The 22,787-nt window shown below is 37.5% G+C and overlaps 2 protein-coding genes and 1 long non-coding RNA gene across 11 annotated transcripts in view; 2 read left to right on the forward strand and 1 right to left on the reverse strand.

Annotated features, from left to right (window-relative positions):
* MOK (MOK protein kinase) lies at positions 1–16,703 on the forward strand (the record flags this gene model as incomplete). The annotated part of the gene is given in 18 exon segments (XM_068194865.1): positions 1–32; positions 34–84; positions 1,304–1,308; positions 1,807–1,868; positions 1,870–1,892; positions 3,478–3,524; positions 3,527–3,544; positions 6,288–6,310; positions 6,312–6,367; positions 6,882–6,944; positions 7,818–7,878; positions 7,880–7,978; positions 10,286–10,352; positions 10,799–10,993; positions 11,197–11,291; positions 12,276–12,483; positions 12,486–14,904; positions 15,918–16,703. Coding segments are annotated over 17 exon segments (1,233 nt in total), but the record flags the coding sequence as incomplete, so codon positions are not given.
* WDR20 (WD repeat domain 20) overlaps positions 15,080–22,787 on the reverse strand; it is a 48,572-nt gene continuing 40,864 nt past the window's right edge. For 6 of the 9 annotated variants that reach the window (XR_010999786.1, XR_010999784.1, XR_010999782.1 and 3 more), the window contains one exon: positions 15,080–18,694. Coding sequence is in view for 3 of the 9 variants with exons in the window: in XM_068192391.1 (XP_068048492.1) it covers positions 18,641–18,694 (54 nt within the window). In the remaining 6 variants the exon portion in view is untranslated. Of the gene's footprint in view, positions 20,459–22,787 lie in introns of all 9 variants that reach the window. The other 3 variants (XM_068192392.1, XM_068192387.1, XR_010999780.1) reach the window with 2 other exon arrangements.
* LOC137475269 (uncharacterized) overlaps positions 20,453–22,787 on the forward strand; it is a 19,229-nt gene continuing 16,894 nt past the window's right edge. Inside the window, exon 1 of the long non-coding RNA XR_010999787.1 lies at positions 20,453–22,250. This is a non-coding gene — a long non-coding RNA (uncharacterized lncRNA). The remainder of the gene's footprint in view (positions 22,251–22,787) is intronic.

Consider the following 22,787-nt stretch of genomic DNA (forward strand, 5'->3'; position numbering starts at 1 on the left):
GGAATATTTTCTGATGTTCTGGAGAATGTGAGTTAGAGAAGGAAAGTACTGTGCAAGTAAACACATGAAGTAACATTTTGAAAGGTATGCATAATTAATCATGGAAATTCTACAGAAAACCCAGTTTAAATTCAGTGAGGGAACACAAAATTAAGACTAAGTGAAGCTTTTTAAGTACACATGAGTTTAAAAAGTTTGCATGCGGTACAGAAAGGGAACTCAGCCTTCCTGTCTGGCACTGGGGGGTTATTTCCCTGAGTACTTTAATTGATGTCACCCACTGTATTAAATGGGGCCTGGCCACTGGGTCGAGGGTGAAACGATGAATGAGGAATAAATAGTTGATTTCTGCCTTGCCAAATGCACTGAATATACTTGTGCTGCTTTTCTTTTATCTGTAAATAATAATTGGAGGAAATGGGTCAGTCCTCTTCTTGGGTAATACTTTTTTCAGCCTCTTTAAGTACTGTTGTAATGCAGGTTAAAACCAGTGCATTTATCCTTAGTCAATGTATAGCATTAGTTCTCCTTCATATTTGCATTTATATTTACATCCATCATCCAGATGTTATATGGTCACAAAATAGGTGCTTTTTATCAGTTAGCAAAATAGAGGAGAGGGCTGTGTGTAAGTTGACATAGACTTGACATTGTCCTCCAAGTATATAAGTGCCAACCAGTGCCTCTTGGGGTACTGATTTTATATTCTCAGTTAAATATATCGAGTTCCTAATGAAATCACTGGGAATGACTCATTTGTACATACAAAGTGAAATGGGACATTTTGCTCTTAGGTGAGGTTTCAAAATGTAACTCAGAGCTTAAAGAATATCAATTAAAAAAATACCTTCAAGTAATATGGCTTCTGATTCTCTGTTATATTGTTAGAAGTCTCTTGGTCCATTTATACACTACCTACAACTGACAGAATTGTCCACTTTATGATTAAAACAGTATTTAAACTATCTGCTTAACTGTATCGAGGAGAGATGTATACAACTCAGTGGTAAGGCACTGCAGACCCTCTGTCATCTTTTCATCTAGAACATCTTTTAGGCCTTTAACCCTTTGATAAATTGACTGACAAATTCTTTTGATGGAGTGAACTCTTTTAACAGCAGATAATAGCATTATTTTAAACAGAACCTGCCCATTCAAGGTATTTCTCCTCATTTCAAAGTGGAAAATATTGTTTTGATGTTTAGCTGTACATCTGACTGGGGAAAGACGTATGTCCTGCCCTGATCCATTCAATAGTGTGCAAAGCTCTTTGTTTCCTGCTTCCTCCCCAGAGTTTCTGTAGCATGGGTTTTTTGTTTATTAAAGCCTAGGAGGGCAATGAAGTAATATACACAATAATAGAATAGTGCTGTTTTTCATGTAAGAGGTTTCCATCAAAACTTAATTTTAAACGTTAAATTTGGCAATGCATCCCACTGAGCAATGCTTGGAATGTATGCTACAGCAGCACAGAGTAAACAGTATCACCCATACTCTTATGCAACACAAAATTCCTTCTGGGAGCTCCTTGCCGTGGTAGCTGGTGTCTGGGGCACAACACATTACTACTTTTTTTCTTGGGGTAAGCCCAGCTGCTCCAAGCTGTAAGAAGGAATAAAGCCATTTACTAATTACTGATCTGCTCAATAAAGAAACAGGAAGCAAACAATTTATCGGGCCCTGCATTTGAAAGTTCAGTGACAGACTAAAGTTCTGACAGCCTCATGGCAGGGGAAAAAGTCAACTATAATCTAGTCCCTGGCTGCAAGCCAGTCTTCCTCTTTTCTGTTTTATTCAACTTTATAGAACAAGTGAATAATCTGAGGTAAATACAAGCACTAAGGAGGCTGACTACACATCCTGCTATCTTTATGTTTACATAAAGTTGTTTTGTATGCATGGTGCATTGATTCCTTTCTACTTCTTTCTTCTTCATTCCTGTGTTTGAACAATGTCCAGTAACTTTTGGGTCTAGAGACAACCTGTAGATTCTTAACCAGCTTTCTGAGTTTGAAACATGTTTCTCAAAATCTGAAGTCTACATGTCTGCTTTTGTTAAGAAAGTCTGATGTTGCTCTTGCTTTTTGTGGCTCTTTTCCAACAGACCAAAATATTTTAACATCAGTATTAAAATTAAAAACTAAATATATGTTAAGCATAGTTGAATTTAATTTCATCATATGTAAGATTTGCTGGCGATTTCAACCCACGTCCCATATCCAGTTAGTGCTTTAACTGTACACCATGGCTCAGTACTCTGATTAGGCACACTCAGAGCTGATCTGCTGAAATAGCCTCTGGTACTTAAGGATCTTGGCTTGACTTATCAGTTTGAACAAGGGATCAAAGCAAACTATTTGGCAGTATCATTTCACAGGCAACTTTACAGACACCCCTGTGCAAGTAGTTGAAGTTTAGATCTCAGAATGAGGCAGCAGCTGAGCCATGCTTTTGGAAAGAGGTGTCAGTGATAAAGTTGGGTTCCTTGCCTCATTAAGCACTTGAGTGTCTTCTGGGGACATGCTCTGTCTCCCAGAGTGATCACGTTTTATGACAGCATTTACTCCATTACTGCATGGTACATTTCATCACTGTGCAACAGCAGACATATCCTTCATTATTCAAATACTTGACACAAAACTTGTTGACTGCTCTGAAATATTTTTTCTTGCCCTTCAGGCTGTCTTATTTCTCTGTTCAAGGCTGTACAAGTACTACACTGTTATTGCCATCCCCGTTTTCTACAAATACACAGGAAGGCACTAATCGTGTCAGCAGCTTGGCTTTCTGGATCTCTCAGCCTCAGCTGCTGTGCTGTTAACTAAGTGTAATCCAGCTGGCCAGCCAGCTTGCTGAGCTCCTGCAAGCTGAACTGCAGATTGTACCCTCAACCTTTTACTGGCTGTCTTAATACAACATTGCAGGGGAGATGGATTGTAATGCAATTATCTTACAAGAAAAAGTGAAGACCTAAAGATGTCTGCCTCTGCAGGGCAGTGAAATGGAAAATAAAGTGTCAGATGTATTACATCATGATTGTATTTTAAATTGCTGTTGTCAGCAAAATAGTGATTCCAGCCAGATACTCATTGCCATGCAACAGAACACCACTGGATTTCTAAGTAGAAAGAATTTTCACATATAGTGTAATGGCTTCCCTCTCTTTTATTCTAAGCTTGTATCAGTTAATTTACTGGAAATTTCTTGAACTGAACAGAATGATATGCCCAGAAAGCATGCCTTCAAAAAGCTTCATGGAATAAATGAGTTGACTTCTGCAGTGGGTGCTTTGAATAGCATAAACTAAAACTATGATACCTCAGATGTAGGTTTAAAAACTTCCATGAGACAGTATCAATTAAAAATGAACATGTCCATTTTAATACTGATTAAACTATGTACTTTTTTTCTACGATGTGTACAAATCAGTGTGCAAGTTTTATTTCTAGCTTAAACTCTCCTTATTTGTTTCTGCAGTGATGAAAACCCTGGCTCCCTTTCACTGGTATGTGAATTTGTGGCCATGACTATGAGCTGATTAAAGGTATGTAGTATATGCTTAAGAAACATAAACTCTCCTTGTGTAGATCACAAAGTGGAATTAATTATTTTTCACTTGGTTGTTCACTGTGACAGATTACAGAGCTCATAGGGAGTCTTGTGCTGTACTGCTTTACCCTTTATTTTTTGCCAGTGTAATATACCCAATTGTTTATGGCTACTGTACATGCAGTCCATAGCCATCTATTCTACAGTCAAACAACCTTGACTGCAAAACACAAAATAATTGCTTTATGTTACAAAAAATAAAATTTAAACAAATTCTTTGTTACGTCAAGGCTACTGTGAGGTATTAAGAAAATTATTCCCATTTGTTTCAAAACTATTGAATCAGTTAATAAGGATTTTCAGTTTTTATACGTAGTAAAAAAGCCTTTCAGTAAGTTTTCTCTATAAAACAACATTGTTCCCTCATACCTCCTATATTTAAAAATTCTGGAGCTGTTTGTCAAAGCAGGTCAGAGACCATAAAGCTTAAGGAAGAGTTCCTCCAAAAAAAATTAGAACAAATGCTGATTTAAAACCAGTTCTTATATAAACAATAAAGGAATTGGATACAGCAAATGAAGGGGCTTACAATTCATGAGTAAAAGGATTTTTTAAAATGAATAATTAAGAATTTGTAATGTCTTAACAATTGGGAGTTTAATTTAAATAACTGAACATGCAAGTGTCATTCAGTGTAATACAATAAAGACTTGCTCCTGAACATGACATTGGTGACACTGACTATTCAGATCTCTAACAAAAGGAGTAACTCTGTTTCTGACCTAGATAAGAATGTGAGATTAAAATTGAGTTATTTGCTGATTGCTGAAGTAGATATTAGTGTGTATTAGTTTTAATAAGACATTTTGTGTTTGCTATATTTAGCATGGCATTCAGATGGAAATGAGAGTCATCATTTCAGTATGTTCTGATTTTTTTTTTTACTATTTAAAAATACAAGTTCTTTCAAAGTTTTCCATAAGATGATGATTGTTTTCACACCACTTAGTTGTGTAGTAATCTCCTTTTCTATAGCATGGTGAATCCGTTCAAAATGAAATCTGTGTTCAATAGTAATCTGAAATGCTGCAGTTAGGGATTATCTGAACATTCATCTGGGTTTACCTGAACTTCTATAAATTGCTGATTCTTCTTTATGGTCTGAATTTTGAGTCTGGACTGTGTTTATCATGATACAGTGCCTTATTTTTAATGTTGTATAAGGTGGTGGCACATGGGGTGGAGCTTGTCAAATCATAGAATATAATAGAAAAGTGAACTGAAGTGGACTGAAAATGAATTTTTAATTTGACAAGGAGTATGGAGACACTTCTCTAATTAGGAGGACAGTTCAATGTAATGCTACTGGTGTGGAAAGCTGATACTTTTGTGTTTTTTCCTTAAAAGAACAAGAGATCCATGTTACTTCAATCAAGCTTGTCTTTACACAAAGTCATAATTGTCTTACTGTTAATTTATAGCAGAAGCATTTAATAACTGAAAAACAGTCTTGCCCTTTATTTAATCAACAGCAGTTTGGTAATTTAAAGCAATGAAAAAAGTGGCTGAGAGAGAGGTGTGGAGGATGTCTCAAGAGAAACGATAGAAGCCTCAAGTGCCACTGCCTTAGGATTCACTGCACCATTACTGCCAAATAAGGCTTCTCCAGTGATAAATCTGGAAGCAGAAGAGCATCTGCTCCAGATTTTTCTAGTGACATGTAATGAAAAAGCAATTGAGCATGACTACTTTTTACGAAGGCCCAATTCCTTAAATACAAATAATAATCTAAATTGATTTGAATAGCTGCATTTTATAATATCTTTTCCACTATAAATGACAAAAGTCCTGATGTTGAAAGCACCGTTTATCTCTATGGGGGCACTACTACTACAGCTCCTGATGTAAATGGTACTCTGTTCCAAGTGCTTTGTGATCTAATCCTGCTCAGGGGATTAGGTGGCTGCCTGGAGGAGCACTGTAATCAGTTGGGAACACAAGTCCTGCTGGCTCTGGGCTCTGGCCTCAATGAGTTACTGTCCTGACAGTCTCCCTCCTCCTCCCCAGCCAATTACTCATACTGCTGTCATCACGCAGATCAGTACCTGCTTTGTTTTTCAAAAATGTGATCATTTCTGCCTCGTTGATGGCATTGCAGCATTACATAAAGGCATTACAGCAAGATTAAAAGGCCTTTGGAGCCTATAAAAGAAAAAAGCTGAGCAGTTACTGAATGGCTCTGAAAAATAGATAAATTTTATGACTGTAATTATTGCCTAACAGCAACAGCAAGCTAAACAACATAGGTTAGCCTTGAATTTGCAATTCAGATGTGAATCATAGTCTTTTAACCATTGTGGTAACTTGAGGTGATTGATACAAATCTTCAACCTGATTACTTTGAGTAGAGAGGAAATGAGACATTTAGAAGTGAAATACTGCAGTTCTGCTAGAACTTGGGGAAATAGATACTGCAAGCAATACATGCAGTAAAAACTAAGACATTTTACAGAGTATTAAATTAACACTTGTTAGTTGAGCTATTCTGGTGCAAACTGAAATATAAATTATGTCAGAAGTTGAGTGGAAAATGAATTACAAAGCTAGCTGTAAATGACAGAAGTATTATAATTGAAAAAGGTGACATCAGTGCACCTCTGGAAGCTGAAAACTATGATATTTGTATTCTATTTGTTCTTCACTAAAAAGGACTCACACAACTTGAAATTTTATTCTAGGAAGGAGAAAGCCATTGCCTGAAAAAAAAAATCAGGAACAACATGTACCAGATATGCAAATCTCTAGATTGTGTACATAGGTAAGAGACCTGGTTCAGCAACAGCCTTACAGCAAATGTAGCATACATTTATTTCAGGGTCTTCTCTAGGCAGAAACAGAATTGTCTGGAGCAGCTGCCAACTGCTGCAGGGAGAGAAAAGGCCATGGCCCAGATAAATCTTTGCTTGCAGCAGAGCCCTGGGAGGCAGCAGGCAGCCAGAGCTGCTGCCAGCACCCCAAAGGAGCTCTAGTACCTGCTGCAGGAAGCCCTCCTGGGAGGGGATGGCCCTTGCAATCCTCTGGTAGCCCTGGTGAGAGCAGAAGCAGAAAGCCTGGCCTCTCCTTCCTGAACTGCCCATTCCCCATTCCCATATGTGTAGCTGTTGTCTCACCATGATGGCAAAATTAAATTTTTTACTTTTATGTTGATAAGTTTGAAAAAAGTGCTGGTTTCTTTAAGTTTTTTTTTTTTTTTTTAAACAAATAACTGGAAGCACTGATAATGTTTATCTTTTTACTGAATTCTTCTCTCTGCTGTGTTTGTATTAGTACAGAAATGGGATATTTCAGAGCGACGGGCAACAAGAAAACATAATAATAAAGGTAATTAACTTTATGTGAGGATATTTAACTAGAAGTAAAGTATATAAATATTTTTCTCTTTACCCTGAGAAGGTAATATTTATTCCTTAATAAAAGGACAGTTTTTTAAGAAATATGTAGACAGTTACTCTATTCCTAGTCCAGGGGAATGAACAAACAATTTTGTTACTGGCTAAAAACTGAAATCACTGAGATGCATTACATCCTGTATGTGTTCCCTCCAACCTAAAAACTTGTTCTTGATCCTCTATTAATATGTATTTCCGTTTCTGTGTTAATCTAGACACAGGAAATGGGGTCCAGTTTTGCAGCTCTTTCTTTCTACATTCAATTCCTACATTTAGTGGAAGTTACACAAACAAAAGAGAGCAGAATATAGGGGCTTTCAGAAGATTTAATTGTAATCATCTCTCTTGACACTTTCATAAATTTATTTTGCTAATGTTTGAAAAGTAAGGATTTCTAAATTCAGTTTAGGAAATTTTATTTTCTGAAGATAAATTTTTGAGTCATAGAAGTGTACAGGAGAAGCCAAAGCCACCTGTTGTATCACTGCTAAAGAGAACAACTCTAATAACTTAAGCTAGATGTCCTATTTATCAGCCTTTCCTTCTGTGATAGTCCCTATGCTCTTAGACCTTTCTTTTCATGACGTACAGAACAGTAGTTGCATTACATACTATGGACACAGGTATCTTCAAGCCTGGACACACTTATTTTAATGCAGCTTTACTGCTGTGATACTACCCCTGGATTTCAGAAAATTTCTTCTTAAAGTAATCTGTGATTTCTTCTACAATTACTATTTTACAGTCTTTGCTTGAATATTTTACTGTTTGTAATTTGTGGAAATACTTTATTTTTGCAGCAGAACATCCTGAATTAAGAGATTTTGGATCTTGTAGGAGCATCTATTCTCAGCAGGCACACAGTACCTCCCCACGCTGGTAACTGAGCACCTGAATGTTTGCTGACAAATGGGCTCTATAGTTACAAAATTGGCATGTGGAGTCCTGGCTGTGTTTTCTATGAAATCACAAGCTACTGTGTTCAGTGGAGGGTTTTGCTTATCATTAATCAAGATAATCAAAGGTAAATAACTCAAATTAGGAGCATGTGGTTTGGGTACTATGATCTTCGTTTCCATGGATTTGTAGAAGCTTCTGTGCTTAGTCTGCAGGGTTCATGAGGCAGTAATCCCATCTGGTCTGGCACTCTCTTCACCCTGTGGCAGGTTAGTAATAAAGCACTTCAGGAGAACACGGTACAAACAAAAGTGATTTACAAAGAAACATTTTGGAACATTTTTCCCCAATGGCTTTGTATTTAGTAAAAATGTATTTTCTCTGTTTTATCTCTGTGTAGAGTATGGCTCATTTCCACTCATGAGCATCACAGACTATCCTCAGTCTTGTTAATACACTTAATGGTAAAGTGTTTCCCACTTTTTTTTGACTTACTAATACTTTCTGCAAAAACAGAGGAGATTAGAGAATACACTCCCTCTGATTTATGAATTTGATTTACAGTGTAGTGTATCTAAGAACCCTGTACTCTTAAGATCTTGTGTGCTGATATATTTTGAAATCAGGTTCTGATGAAGGAAGAGTTCAGGAAAAAACAAATTAAAGTCTTTTAAGATTTTTGGTGATGATGAAACTATAACTCAAAAAAATTGTCACTGGTCTTCAAGAAAAAAGGAAAAATACCCACCATGAGTATTTCTCCAATATCTTTGTGCCCTAGCAACAGCAGCAGTTCTTTATTCTCCTCCCACACTGCTGTCTCTGATATGCAACCAGGACTGATAACATTTGCTTTGCTTCTTTCCTCCTCCACATGGCAAGTGCAGCTGCTGCCATCACCATCACATTAAATGACAACCATTATGCTTTGCCTGCTAACTTGTAGAAACATTTCTACTTCTCCAGCCAGAAAACTGTTAAAAGAAAAATCCCAAATGTGGCAGTACTCTTGCAAAGTAAATTGGGACCAAAAGCTTCAAGAATGCCTCGTTTTTTCATTTCAGCTTGAATCAGCTGGGCTTTGTAGCTTTGTAAGGAAATTACATGCTGCAAACTTAAGTTTTCTTAGGGGAAAACTCCCAACCCTTCAAGATATTTCCTTGTAGTTTCAGCTTAATGTAAAAAATTTCACTCTTTGCAACCACTGAACATTTTCAGAGACGTTACAGGTGTGTTCAGAGATAAAGGAGGGATGTTTATTGGAAATTTATTAATTAAAAGAGATACAGTCTTGCCAAACTAAAGGCAATTATGGACAGATTTGTTTCTTTTCCAGTGCCTCCTGCAGTTGTTGCTGTTGAATGGTTGCATAAGCCTTTATGCTTTACAGCACATTGTGTAAGAACTTTTAGTCTTTTATTGAGCCATGCTGATCTTTCAAATCTTGTTTCCTTTTCTGTTCCCTATAAATCATGATTCCTGGATCACACTTTTCAGTGGCTTGCACAGTTGTTCTTGAATTTGTTACAGTTTTACATTTGACAACTGCGCATTTTTTAGTTCACACAGAAGCTAGTCCCAGCTGCATGTCTTGATGCAGCTGCACAATGTGAATCAGATCTTTTTTCTCCTTCCTCTAAGCTTTACGAAGACACCCAGAGCAGTGTGCAGCCAGCTGTTTGACTGAATTTGCAAACAGTTAAAAAGAAGTTTCTCATGTCTACAAAGGAGCTGAGTGTTTTTTTTCAAGACTCGTGGTGCTACTCAAGTGTTACTTAAATTATAAGCCCAAGGAAAAAAGCAACAAGTGCAGGAAATAAATGTTACTGGACCCAACTAAAGCTGATTGCTCTAATATAATAACAATGTTTTCAAGGACTCTGTGCAAGTTTTATATTAACTGAAGATCAAGCTCAAGAATGCAGTTCAAATTACCATCTTTCCAGTGTTGCTGCTTGCAGAGAACCTGAGTGTTAGGAACGGAGTGTTGTAAATACATTTCTATGTGTATACACAGCAAGAGGGACTGCTTGATTCTTCTGTCTTAAAATGAGGAGAATACAGATCTTCTAGGATCTGCCACTTTTCTAGAAGCAAACACATTCCCAGATCCATTGCCCTTCACCACAAGGGATGATCTCTTTACATATTTTTCCCCAAACCAGCAGGAGAGGGCAGCTACAGATTTCTGTTTAATAACCCAAGCTACTCCTTCAATGCAAACCAACAGCTGTGTTGCTCTGCTGCTCACGTTATCCTCCAGTTGTTGATAGGTATTAAACTGTCCACAAATTAATAATTCTAGCATGTTATCTTCCTCACAAAAACAAGTGACACCTCAATTGTGTCTTCTCTCATGCTAATACCATCACTCACCTTGCAGTTTCCAGCCTCTTTTTCTTGGATATAATGAGCTCGACCACATCTCAAAAATCCATGAAGTGATAGGCACTCCTGGTAACTAAACTCCAAAATGTCAAGTAGTAAGTATGCACTCCCATAGTTACTAATCTCACTGTTGCAATATCCACAATAGAGCTGTACAGCTGTGTGCAATTTCTGCTCAGGGAACTACCACAAAAACCTAAATCTGTGCTGACACAAGAGCAGTGTCTTCTATCCCTACCCAGAGACAGTCACTCATTCATGAACTTGACAGGCAGAGCAGAGGAAATCTGAGCCTATCTTGATCTTATTTGGCCTTTTATTTCCATAGTATCTTTAAGGCCAGTGACAAATTTTTAGGAAAGAAAAGTTTTTTTTTTTTCCAAGTACTACTTTTCCCTAATGAATAATTACCTAAATCGGGTGAATTCTTTCTTTTCAGTAAATTGTAGCCCTCTCTGAATATGCATGATCAAATGTTTTTCTTAGCTTGCTTAACACAGGTCAAGAATTTTGAGTTTTGAATCCTCCCTTTAAAGAAAGGAAAAGAAAGTATTCTCTTGTGAACAAATTGCCTTTTAAAGGTTTCTATTTCCTGTGTGCAATGATAAAATATGACCCCAATGAGAGAACTGCTGCCCATCAAACCTTACAGCACTTTTATTTTCAAGAACTCTGGCAAGTGACTTCAAATCACTTCAATTTTGAAGACTAAAGTCAAAAGGTGAGGGGAGCATTGTGTCCATGTTTCAAGTGGCGTGAAATTAGTTTCCAGTGCTAGTCCTTGTCTTGTCAACCATGAACATAATTCAGTCAATGTAGTTCTTTGCATTGAGTCCAAACCTTACCTAAAACACTACTGATGCTTGTCTCTATTCTTTTTGCCCCCACCTTTTTAAGACAGCCAATACATGAGCTTTAACCATGCACAAAAAATTAAGAGTAGTAGGAAATACGCTGGGGCAAATACCTCAGTATTTGTGGCAAATTTCAAAGGCAAGTCCAAGACAAGTAGTATTTAAGTGGAAGAACTGTCAGCCCATTTAGAGAAAGTAATTTGTAGCACTGAGCTTGTTAGCTAGAAACAAATGTTTTACTTAAGCTGATTACTTGGGTTTATTCTGTCTGCCTAAACACAGATCTTTATTTGGTCTGATGCAGTTCCCCCTCCCCCCAAATCCCTGACATACACCAGAATTTAGAAGCTCTGATACCTCATAATCCCCTTGGTAGACTCTTGTTAGAGTTGCTGTTACTTAAAGGGTCAGCTCCACCTTTATTTTCAAATATCATCATCCTGGTTTTGATGTCTGCCTTGAGTTAAAAAGTTTTCCAGATGAAGTGGGGCAGAGACAGGAATTATGCTTTTGCCTTTTCAGGGCTTCAGTGTACATTTTGAGCAAATAAAAATATTTTAAAAAAACTTAATTATCATGTATATAGATGAAATAGGGAAAATTCTAAATGTGTATTTGACATGAAATAATAATTAAAATCTGATTAAAAATCTGGTGAACTAAAACTTTGTTTATATATCAGCTATGTGAAAAATACTCTATGTATTCACTTGCTGTATCAACAAGGTGAGGTGGAAATTAGTACCACATGGAAAACTTTCAAATACAGGTTTTTCTCAGAAAAACCCTCAAAAACCTCCACAAACTAGCAAAAAACAATTATAAATTATTTTCTGCTGTACATTCAGCTTTGAAAGCATGAACTCTCCTTCTACAGGAGAAGCCACTTTTTCAATGAATTTAGTTCTGGGATTCATCAGTGTAGGTTTTCTAATTTCCTTTAGGCAAGATTTCAAGAAACATCAAGTAAGGCAAGTAATTTTTAAAAAGGAATGAGGTGAAGTTGTAATTGGATGAGGGTTTTTTAATTTCTGATTATTTGGGGTTTCTCGTCTAACTGTATTCCTTAAGATGTTCTCAGAAAAAAAAATTTGATCTTTTTTATTTATTTTAAAAGCATTCTCTTGGGAAAGTCTAGGAAAAAAAACCAAATCAACAATATGGGCCTCTACTGGGAGAATTACCAAAATTACATTTTTCTGGAGTAGCCAAACTGATTTTCTTTCCTACTCCTACATTGCATTCAGTTTTCTGGAAACCTAAGGAAGGTGGTGGAACCCCTGTGTTCCAGTCTGTCAGACTTACTGGATCAAATATTGAGGTGTAGACTCTCACTTGCCCACTGAAGCACATTTGAGACTTCTGTTGTTTCTTCAACAGTCTGAGAAACAGAAGGCACTTCAGTCTTCCCTGAAACATTTCCATTTGCCTGCTATAGAAGGAATAGAAGTGAGGAAAAGCCTGGCTATGCAGTGAGAGAGGCCCAGTCATGCTTCTGTTGTTGGATCTAACAAGAACAGTAGTGCCTGATTTTGTCTTGCTCTGACAATTTGCAGGAAAACCCCACAAGGTTTGAGGGCTGGTTTCCTACCATTTTGATATTATGTTCCTGAAGGGGGTCAATATTTCATTAAAGCATTGTTCTGGCAGAGCACAGAGAGTGTTCTGCATTGAACTTCCTAAGTACTTGTTCCTTTTAGAACCTGGTGGAGGAGGAGGTTGGTTAAAAATAACATGAAAGGATTCTTTGAGCTCGAGTATTAGGAATGGAATGTTATCTACAGAATTTAAGTTTTCAAACTGTATTACAAATGACAGCTAACTGCTGTATTTTTTTTATTTAAGGGTTTGGGGTTTTTTTCAGTTAGCTCTGGAAATTATTCGCCTCCTGTATTCAGTAACTTCCACCTCAGGTTTTACTGAGAATGTGCAAATTGTTCAATCATATGAGATACTTGATTTTGATGCAGTTTCCCTAACTGCTGAATATTTTTATGTAACTATAATCTAATTCAGAGCTAAACCAGCTTTTTAGCTGATTGAAAAGTAAGTAAAACTTAGTCATAGTTTGCTTCAAGCTATTGATCTTAACATTAATCAAAAGTCTTAACAGGGCCTGATATTGCAGCCAGTTGCTTAAAAGAGCAGTAAAAGCACATAGCTGGTCATGCTTCAGAAATCTGGCACACAGATCACCAGCAACAATTTAACAGAACATTTCCTATTATTAAATAAAGTAAGAGTTAAAAGGCAACATCCTTATCTTACTAGGAAAGAATATTCCAAACTGATCCCATTGATTTTAAAATTCCTGAGATCTAAAAACTTGCATTAAATAATTTGCAATACTTGAATTTGGTGATGTGTTAGAGAACATTTTATTATTTTGAAAACAAAAGTCTGTGCAAGTCATACTTGGCTGGGGGTTAAAAATCTTCTGCCTACCAAGTGTGTATGCAAGACAGGTTTGGCAAATAACTTTTTTGGAGGTTTTAATAGTTACAGAAGTTAATCTGCTTATACACTTCATGGGAAGTGATCATTTTTTTCCATAACCAAACACTGGGCTCTGGTGCTGCTGTTCAAAAGCCCAGCCATGAGCGGGAGGCAAAGGGCATTTTGTGTGAGTGGTACTGCTGCAGGGATACACCATGGAAAATGGGGCACTGGGGAGGAGCACATCACATCCAAGTCACTTAGCCAACCCTTAGGCATCAAATTGAGATTTCTGCTCTAGATCCAGACTAACTATTGATTCTAACCAGTTAAGATACACAATGTGGTAAAATACAGGTTAACATAAAGATCTTGTAAGAGTAAAAATTAAGCCTGTTATGTTCACAGCTCTCCTTCTGAGACTCCACAGGGCTGTGCATTTGTGAAAATAATTATTCTTCTCACTCATTTGAGCTCTTCCAGTAAGCAGGCTTTTTGCTGTGGTTTGTTGATTGGTTGATTGTTTTTGTAAGAAGAGGCATCTCAACACTTGTAGGGTTCTGTTGTGACTGGACTAGATCCTAATCCTGGTTCAGGTCAACTTTGGACAACTCTGAGCATGCCCAAATTCCACACTGTAGCTTTTCTGTGTGGAGAAGCTCATGAGACTCAAGTTCTTTATGAATCTTTTTGACATCTACTGCTTAAAAGCACTTAAAAGCACCAACTTATGTTTGTCTTCATGTTTAGAAGATGGTATTATTGTCACATACTATACTGAGGATCAATGTGACATTTGTAAGGAGATTCTTGAAAATGTGAAAATAGTCACAGGGTAAATGTGGTGCAGACTGTGGGAGTATTTGATATTGATTCAAATTTGACTATCCAAGTTAAATATCACGCACCTGCATCATGTACCATTGCTCAATTTATGTCATTTCTTCATAGCAAACTTTCAGAATCTCAATAGCAAGAATGGAAACACATCCCAGCCTTGGCAAGAATTTGTATAGAATAAGACTAAAGCACTTGAACAAGGCTCTGCAGGGAAACCTCTACTGCTGCTACTTGCACTCGGTGTGCCAAAGGAAAAGCAGATTTCTCTTACTAGGACTGAACAAATACATGAGCCGAGTTTTAGTGGAGGAAGTGCTTTGCTTTGCACTAGTAGAGTGAGAACACTGTAACAAAGGGAAACAGCAGAACACAATGGTACAGCTAACTGCTCCTTGTCATTTTACTGAAACTCCTACTGCATGGATGCTGCTTTCCTCCAGCTCCAAGCAAAAACTGTTCTCCTGAACACAGTATCTCAAAGAGCAGTGGAGGTATGTAAAACCACAGTGACTGGCTGAGGTTTCCTGCTCTGTTACGTTTCAGGGAATCATCTCCCCACATCTGTATGCTTTCATGTTAGCAGCTCATGCTGATAGAACAGAGAACTTCAACAACAAGGCAATACAGTATTTGTCTGAATACTTACCATGGGGATTCTTTACAGACAGACGGACAGATATGTGAAAGGTATGATACTACACTTAGAAAATGAAATTAAGGACGGCAGGTCTAAAGGCAGGCAACACAGTGCAACAGTAACCTCCAAGTTCTTACCTTTGGAGCACTGAGCAAAAGCTGCCATGAGCTTATCCAGTGTTTTTTCCAGAGAGGAAGATGGTGAGTTGCTCAGTCTGATATATTTGGAGTTGAGCATAATGAGTAGCAGTAAAATTGATGGTGTAAAAATAGATAACTAACTGGATCCAAGGCAGCTTACTCTCCACTGTTGTTAATTTCTCACAAAAAAAGAGGACAAATCCTACTACCCACATTTGATGGATTGTTCTGACTCAGATCTCCCTTACCTAGCACTATACAGGAGGTCAAAGCTCAGTTTATCAAACCATATTCCTGATGGAGATATATTTATTCTGTTTGTTGCTTCTCATAATCAGTTATTGGAAGCCTTAAATCACAGATGCTGAAGTTTAAGTATTTTGACTAAAAAATATAAAATTCCATCAAACTGTTTTTGCACAAGGTACCTTTCTGATTTCAAAAGTGTTATTGGCACTGTTTGCTTCCCTAATTAATGTATCAGGTAGGTGATTATTCATACACCAGGAAAAAGATGAAGTTCGAATTTTTGTAAGTTTTAACCTAGAAAGAAAGGGCTACCAGAATAACATCTTAACATCTTGTGTATTACCACATTCTGTGTATCTCAAGCTGTCAGACTGTTATAATGAGAACAGCAATTTCACGTTTTATTTTTGTAATAAAATTACAAATCTGAAGTGAAGAACCACATTGCAATTTTTCTTCATTTTTTCTACACTTTCAGGTGGATCTTACTCAGTTTGGCACATACAGTACTTCAAGGATATTGATTTCCTAAGAAGTTCTTTGCTGTTAAACCTCTGGAGACAACTTGCACTTCTCTGGCTGTTGGATCAATAGGCAAACTTGAGTTTTCCCACCTGCTTTATAGTTAAAATACACCCAAACTTTAAACTACAAACTGGCAAGTATAGTTCCTACCCTCATTCTTCCAGCTAAAATTCCATACTGAGATTATCTGTGTTCCGCTCACTTTTAATTATTTTTTTAATGTAGTAGGAAAAGTATTTTTATTAAAAGCTGTATCTTCAGTAGAGGTCTTACGTTCCTTCCAGGTAAGTTATTAGTATCCCGTTTCTTACTAAAATAATTTTTTTCCATATGGAATAGAGTGTGGTATGGGCAATTCAAGCTTCTAGATGATTGCCCTAATAGTAAAGAAGAAGCTGAAAAAAGAAAACCCACACACATTCCTTGTGTGCTGCTGGACTATGATTTGTGGCAGGGACATACCCTGCCAACACGGATGTGAGTAGCTGCTGTTGTTCCTCTGATGTTGGATATTGCAATTCTTTCCCTACTGGTTTTGTATTCTTCCAGCTGAAGAAAAAAAGTATTTTAAAGTTACTGCATATTTTTTCACCTATTTCATTTTGATTCAGACCATATGAAGCACTTATATAGAAGAAGTCTATGGGGAGATAACTACACTAGTTTTCAGTGATGAGGTTTATCTGTATTTTAACAGTTAAACCCACTATGTTAATAAAACAAAACTTCTGAAAAATAATCCTGCTCAGTTTCAGTATTTTCCCCATTCCTCCCCCATTCCATATTTTAGAAGAAGACAGATAAGAATTGTAAAGCACAGCTACATCTTGAATAAAGTAGGGAACTAATTCCCGGCTTATGAACAGATCTGGCAGCTCTCTACACACTGGCTGCATTGCAAGGATAAGACTTAGTTACAAGCTACTGCAGTTGCTTCTCCCCAGATGTTCATTCATTTCCTGAAAACAAATCACTTGTCATGCCAGAAAATGTCTTAAGTTCACTTGTAATTAAAAAAATTCTACCCAGCTTTATTGTTGGAGAGCAGGAAGGGCATTAACTTGTGCCCACAGATACAGTATGTGCCCTCAGGCAAGTTCATGGTTCTGGGCAAGCAGCCTGTGTTCTACTCTGCCTGCAGGATTCTACAAATCCCAGTCATGACTGTTGCTGCATAAGAAAAAGGGAAGCATATGGTGGATACCTGTATTTTCGGTCATTCTGGGGCTGGACATAGAGGGATAGTCTTTGCAAGAACTACTGAAAACAAGTTAAGCTGTGTGTTGACTGATTAAAAATGACAGGTGTTTAGACAAGCAACATTAACCTCTGCAAATCCATGGATATCCCCATCACACTTATCAGTTTAATACCATTGAATTATAAATGAGATGCCTGATGTAAGACAAATGAGTCTCAGAAGTGCTACTCCAATATGTTAACCCAGTTTCTGATTGACAAGTCAGAAAGCGTGTACAGCTACTGCTGTGGGATCTTCCACTTCCCAACTCCAAATGCACGGGACTGCACAATAACAAAATCCTTACCCCATGAAGTTGCCTGTCTGTGAAATTGCTGCTATATCATGTATTTAAACTGCAGGACGTGTCTGGAGATAAGCCATTTAGAACAAGAACAGAACAACTGTATTTCACTTTCCTAATTGAAATTCAATTATATTAAATATGAAGTGATGTTCTAAGTAAGATATTTTTGAAAGGAATTTGTTCTACAAAGTTTAGGTAATATTTCTGTACCAAACATTTAATTCAGCAAAGAATTGGTTACATCAAAAATGATTGGATTTGAACAGAAAGTAAACAAAAATGCATATTCAAGATAGTTTAATATGTATTTTCTGAATTAGAAATATCACTTTTTTAAATGAATGAGAATTTCTAGTGTAATGATCCATTACTCCCATCCCCCATCACTGAATTACATTATTTATACATATAATACAGAGCTGATTGCAGTTGGAAACAACAATATTAAAATAAATGTTTAATAGATACAAAGGATCTTTTCTCCACAACATAGTTTTTCTGGTGTCTGGACACCAATTTTAAAGTAATTCTCTATAAGCATTAAACTATTTAAGTGCAAAACAATTTTGTTTTAAAAAAATCTATGATTGCAGCATCCATCTTCCTGAAAAACATTTTGAAGCCAGAAAGTAATGACTTTCATTTTCCATGAGTGCATTCCAGGCTGTCTTCTAGCCATCTCTGGTTAAAAAAATCAGTGCAAAATAAACAATGGTGAAGTACTAGTTTAACCATTGAACTTACTTGAATTTAAGAAACATATCTTATTTTACACTATATATATATATATATATTTATATCTTTTATTTATATATTTATAGAGAGATTAAATTACACTGGACTTGAAAAGTATAAAGAAAACAAAAATGTTACTACTTTTTCCTGCAGTACTAAAGGAAGCTTTTTGCTTTTTCTCCAATGCAATCTCTTCCTTGGGTGAGCAGCCTAGCAGGATCAGCTGTAGTGAGAACTCCTTACATTTGTCCTTTGCAAGTCACATGTTATAATTCCATGTTTACACTCTGCCACATTATAATTTGTGATGCTCTTTGCCTGAAGAACAGCTCCTGGTTCCACTGTCATTACTTCTTGTCCTGCGTTCAGAGATTTGCTAGCAGTAGTGTGATGGCTATACTACAGTTCCACTTGGAGAATTGGCCTGGTTTTGGGATGACAATAAACCCTGCAAACAAAGCAGTTTACATTAATCCAGCAAGAGAACCTGACATGAATTTTAAAAAGTTCTTAACCTGAACCTACAATGAGTACAGTTGATTTTTACCAACACTTGCTTATTACTTCAGACATCAGCACCTTCTCTCCTACAAAGGCTCTAAGCCACCACGATCTCAGCCAAGCAGTGCACAAAGAGCTCTCAGACGGGAAGAAATGTGTGCGTTTATGACACGGAATGGATCTGATCCCAGCATTTGGTTTAATCTACCTTGGACTTGGAGTCATAGTGAATTGTGAAACTTTAAAAATCACACACCAGAAAAGTGATCGGCATTTTACTGGGGTGGTGTCAAAAAAACCTATTTCAGTATCAGGATGTTTGACACCTGACCTGATACAGGGAAACGCTCCATCTCTTATATGTGATTATTACAAGGTTTGAATAGAAAAATAGATCGTCTAACCAAATAATTGTTTTGAAAATTTTAAAACAGAATGAAACACTGACAAGAGTTCAGTAGAGATTTCCTTACAATTTAAGTTCACACTCAGGAAAACTTGGTACCAGTTCTTCTAACCACCCTGCCATTCAAATCAAGAGACTTATTTCACACACAGCCACACGACTGCGTGGTGCCCCTCACTACACAGAGGCTGCTGCTCTGGATTAAAGCAACTACACCTTACGGATGAAACCTACGGGTACCAACGGACAGACTCCATTTCAGATTTATGCATAGTAGCCCCTTTTTAATAATTCACATAAAAATAACTTTATCAGGCTTATTTAGGAAAAGCTTATTGTCAAAATATAATTTAGCCTTCTTATAAGGTCATTAGTTAGTTCTACTGAGTGCCAGCAGGCCAAGGAGCATGCTGGCAGCTGGAAGCACACCAGCAAGTATCCCCATGCAACTCCTCACCTTGTAGGTATGATAAATGCACTTTCAGCAACTCCTCTAAGCAGCTCCCAACTTATGTTCTTACCTCCAAATTAAGATCCTGGGACTCAGATCCATCAAACTAGACAAGATCAGGCAGCAATTAGCTTACAGACAGAAGACAGAATTATGTCACTTCTTCAGAATCTACAGGAGCTCTTTCAAACTTGGATCCAAGAACTGAGAGGTCATGATGATGGAAATAAACCCTGACCTCAGAAGAGGTGGAAAGAGGGGAAAGAGGGCCAGGCTGACTGGATTCAAGTCATCAAATTTCTGTTAAAACCAAAGCCCTTCTTCTTAAAAAACCATCTGATCATTTTGGACATGTCATGAACCTGGATATTTTGCAGGATTTATGGCAGACTGTATTTGCATATGGTCCATATGACATTTATCTATAACAAAGCACATGGTACTTAACTTGGCACCTTCCATAGACCTCACCTGAAGAAACCTGAACACCTTTATTTGTATTTGTTTATGCAAGGAATAGCTGATTCAAGCACTGTTGAGGTAGACTGAATTGGATTGTTCTTTACACCTGACATTCAGGAAGTGCAAAGATCCTGCGTATTTCACGAGAACAAAAAGTTTCCTAGTTATTACTTATGGACTAGATGGTGAAAGAAGGCAGAACTTTAGAGCAAACAAGCCACTGAAGCACTTCTGAAATTTTTACCAGGGAAGTTTTGTTGGAAAGTGACAAGGTTGAATCAGAATTCACTAGTTCATTACTGAAGCATTCTTCACAAGTCTATTAAATCCAGCAGCAACTGGAAGGTCTTTCTTGTCAGAAGATTACATCCACTAAGCAACTCTGAAGTACCCTGAAAAAAGATGTCCAAAGGTATTATTTTCAGTCTTAATTAAATCAGCAATCCAACCTGTTCATATGCAAATATGTGCTTTATAAGCACATAGGAAGCACTAGGGATGGAATAATGTCAAGTCTTTTTCAACAGGCTCATAACCACTCTATACAGGAGAAATAAACCCTATTCTAGCATTGGATTTACATTGTAACACAACCAATTCTTGGGAAACAAAATTAATTTATTTTCCTAGGATTCCTATAGAAACTGGCAGCACATACTGAAATTCAGTGTGGTGCCTTATTCCCTGTGAACTACCAACCACTCTAGAATGCAAGTTCCAAGACTAGGAACAAGGAGTCAGTCCTGGTTCCATCTCATAGGCAGTGAATGCTCCCTGCTTTGAAGAGCAGCAGCTCAGTGCAGATGGCTTTCAGTGAGTACTAGGAATTCCTTGTATTTTAGTCCTTGCTCTGAATTAATTCTGCAACTCTGAGCAGGCAAGCCAGAGGAACACCGAAGTGGAAATAACCTCAAGGCCAATATCCTTGTGCTTCTGCAGATGGAACAAACATATGCAAGTACTGCCTTAAAACTTGGACTAGGCTATGATGCTGTTCAGAAATTCACTCATAGGGGAGAGACCAGAAAGTTTGTGAGTTCTTCCAAGTACTTGATTTCAGAAGATATCTTAACTGTTCATACAAGAAAAGCAAGAGTATGAATTTGGTTTTCAGGCACATAAGTTTCACCAAAGGTGGTGAGTTCTCAGTGGGTCTTGATTAAAACAAAAATTCTACAGCATTTTGCCATTGTATCAGAACCTTCCAAGCAAGGCTATTCGCGAGGTTGTGGTCAGTGCAAGTCAGGAGATAAGAGGAAAACAACCTAAGAAAAGCAAGTGAGGGCTCAAATAAAGTTACTGCTTTGATACAAAAGTTCACAGTAAGTCTCATCTGTGATACAAAGGGTGTGGGATTGGAATAGCTGTAGTTACATTTTCTGGAAGAATACTATGGGTAAGGTAATGAAAAAAATAGAAAAAGCTCCCACCTGTAAAGAAAGAAGAAAGCCATTAGAGTGTCTTGCTTTCTGTGATGGAACCACCCAGTCTATCAGGTGGGAAAAGATGGAACAAAAGCTGCAGCAATTTATTAGCGCAGCAGCCAAGTCAGCCCGTTTAACAGCTGTGACAGGAAACATGGAAGAGCAGAGCCACAACAGATGCAGCTCTGCCGCATGGTGCAGCAGCTTCAGGCTTAAGGACAAACAGATCCCACTGAGCAAGCAGCAGGAACAAATTAAGACACTGCTCAAAGTTTTGTAAATAAATGTAGTGTTTTATTAGCAGAAGTATTTTGTCAGCATGTAAGTCTAGCAGGCGTGGGATATGGAAGAGTTATGAGATCCAAGACAGGAATTTAGCAAAACAATATTCATCCCAACCTCAGAGAGGTAGCTGTTGTCGTCTTAATGGGACACTCCACGGCTGAGCAATGCAGCTTTCAGAGGGTGGGCTCATTTTTCCTAAGTCAGTTAGTGCTGTGAGTACTGAACACAGGCTGCTTCAGCTCTAGCTGCTAGGGCTATCCTGTTTATCCATGCATTCTCTGACTTCCTGAAACACACAGGACTTTGCACATCTGGTAAAAATACGCTGGCATGGGTAGGAATGAAAAGCCGTAACAAATACAGTCAGGAAGGCCATTTGCCCCCGAGGTTCGTGGCACTCATTTGCTGGGGTCTGTTCACTGCAGCAGCACAAACGCAAACCCTCCTCCCCATTTATGGGATTGTGAGGAGAGGGGTGGGTATATTTTTAAAAATTCTACATACAATCCAGACAAAAGTCTGGGGCTTTTTTCCAAAGACATGAAACATAAGGTTTCACAACAGAAGCTATGAACGATCAGCATATAATTGCTGTTGTAAAAAAAACCAAAAAAAAAAAAACCCGAAAAAAACCCCAAAAAAACAGGAAGATAATTGCAATATTAAATAGGAAAAAAGTCAACAGTAGCCACTGAGTTAATATTTTCTTAATTTAAATTAGAAGAGGTTTAATTGGAGCCAAAGGTGCAGTCATACAGTTTCAGTAATCTAGATAATAAACAGCAAGTTTGGATATGCAAGCAGGATACAGAAAGTGCATGTCTCCTTCAGGGAAACAGCTCTGCTGGCACTCAGGACATACTGGACATCAAACTCTGCTCATCTTTCTAATTTCTGGTTTGAAATTGAAAGGTAGAAAAAATAAAGGAAAGGGTCCAACATAACAAACAATCCAATGCAAAAAAAGAAGTCTCATAGTAAACTTCACTAATGCAATTAAACCAATTAAAAT

The sequence above is a fragment of the Anomalospiza imberbis genome, chromosome 6 (assembly GCF_031753505.1).
Source record: "Anomalospiza imberbis isolate Cuckoo-Finch-1a 21T00152 chromosome 6, ASM3175350v1, whole genome shotgun sequence".
NCBI classification, from domain to species: Eukaryota; Metazoa; Chordata; class Aves; order Passeriformes; family Viduidae; genus Anomalospiza; species Anomalospiza imberbis.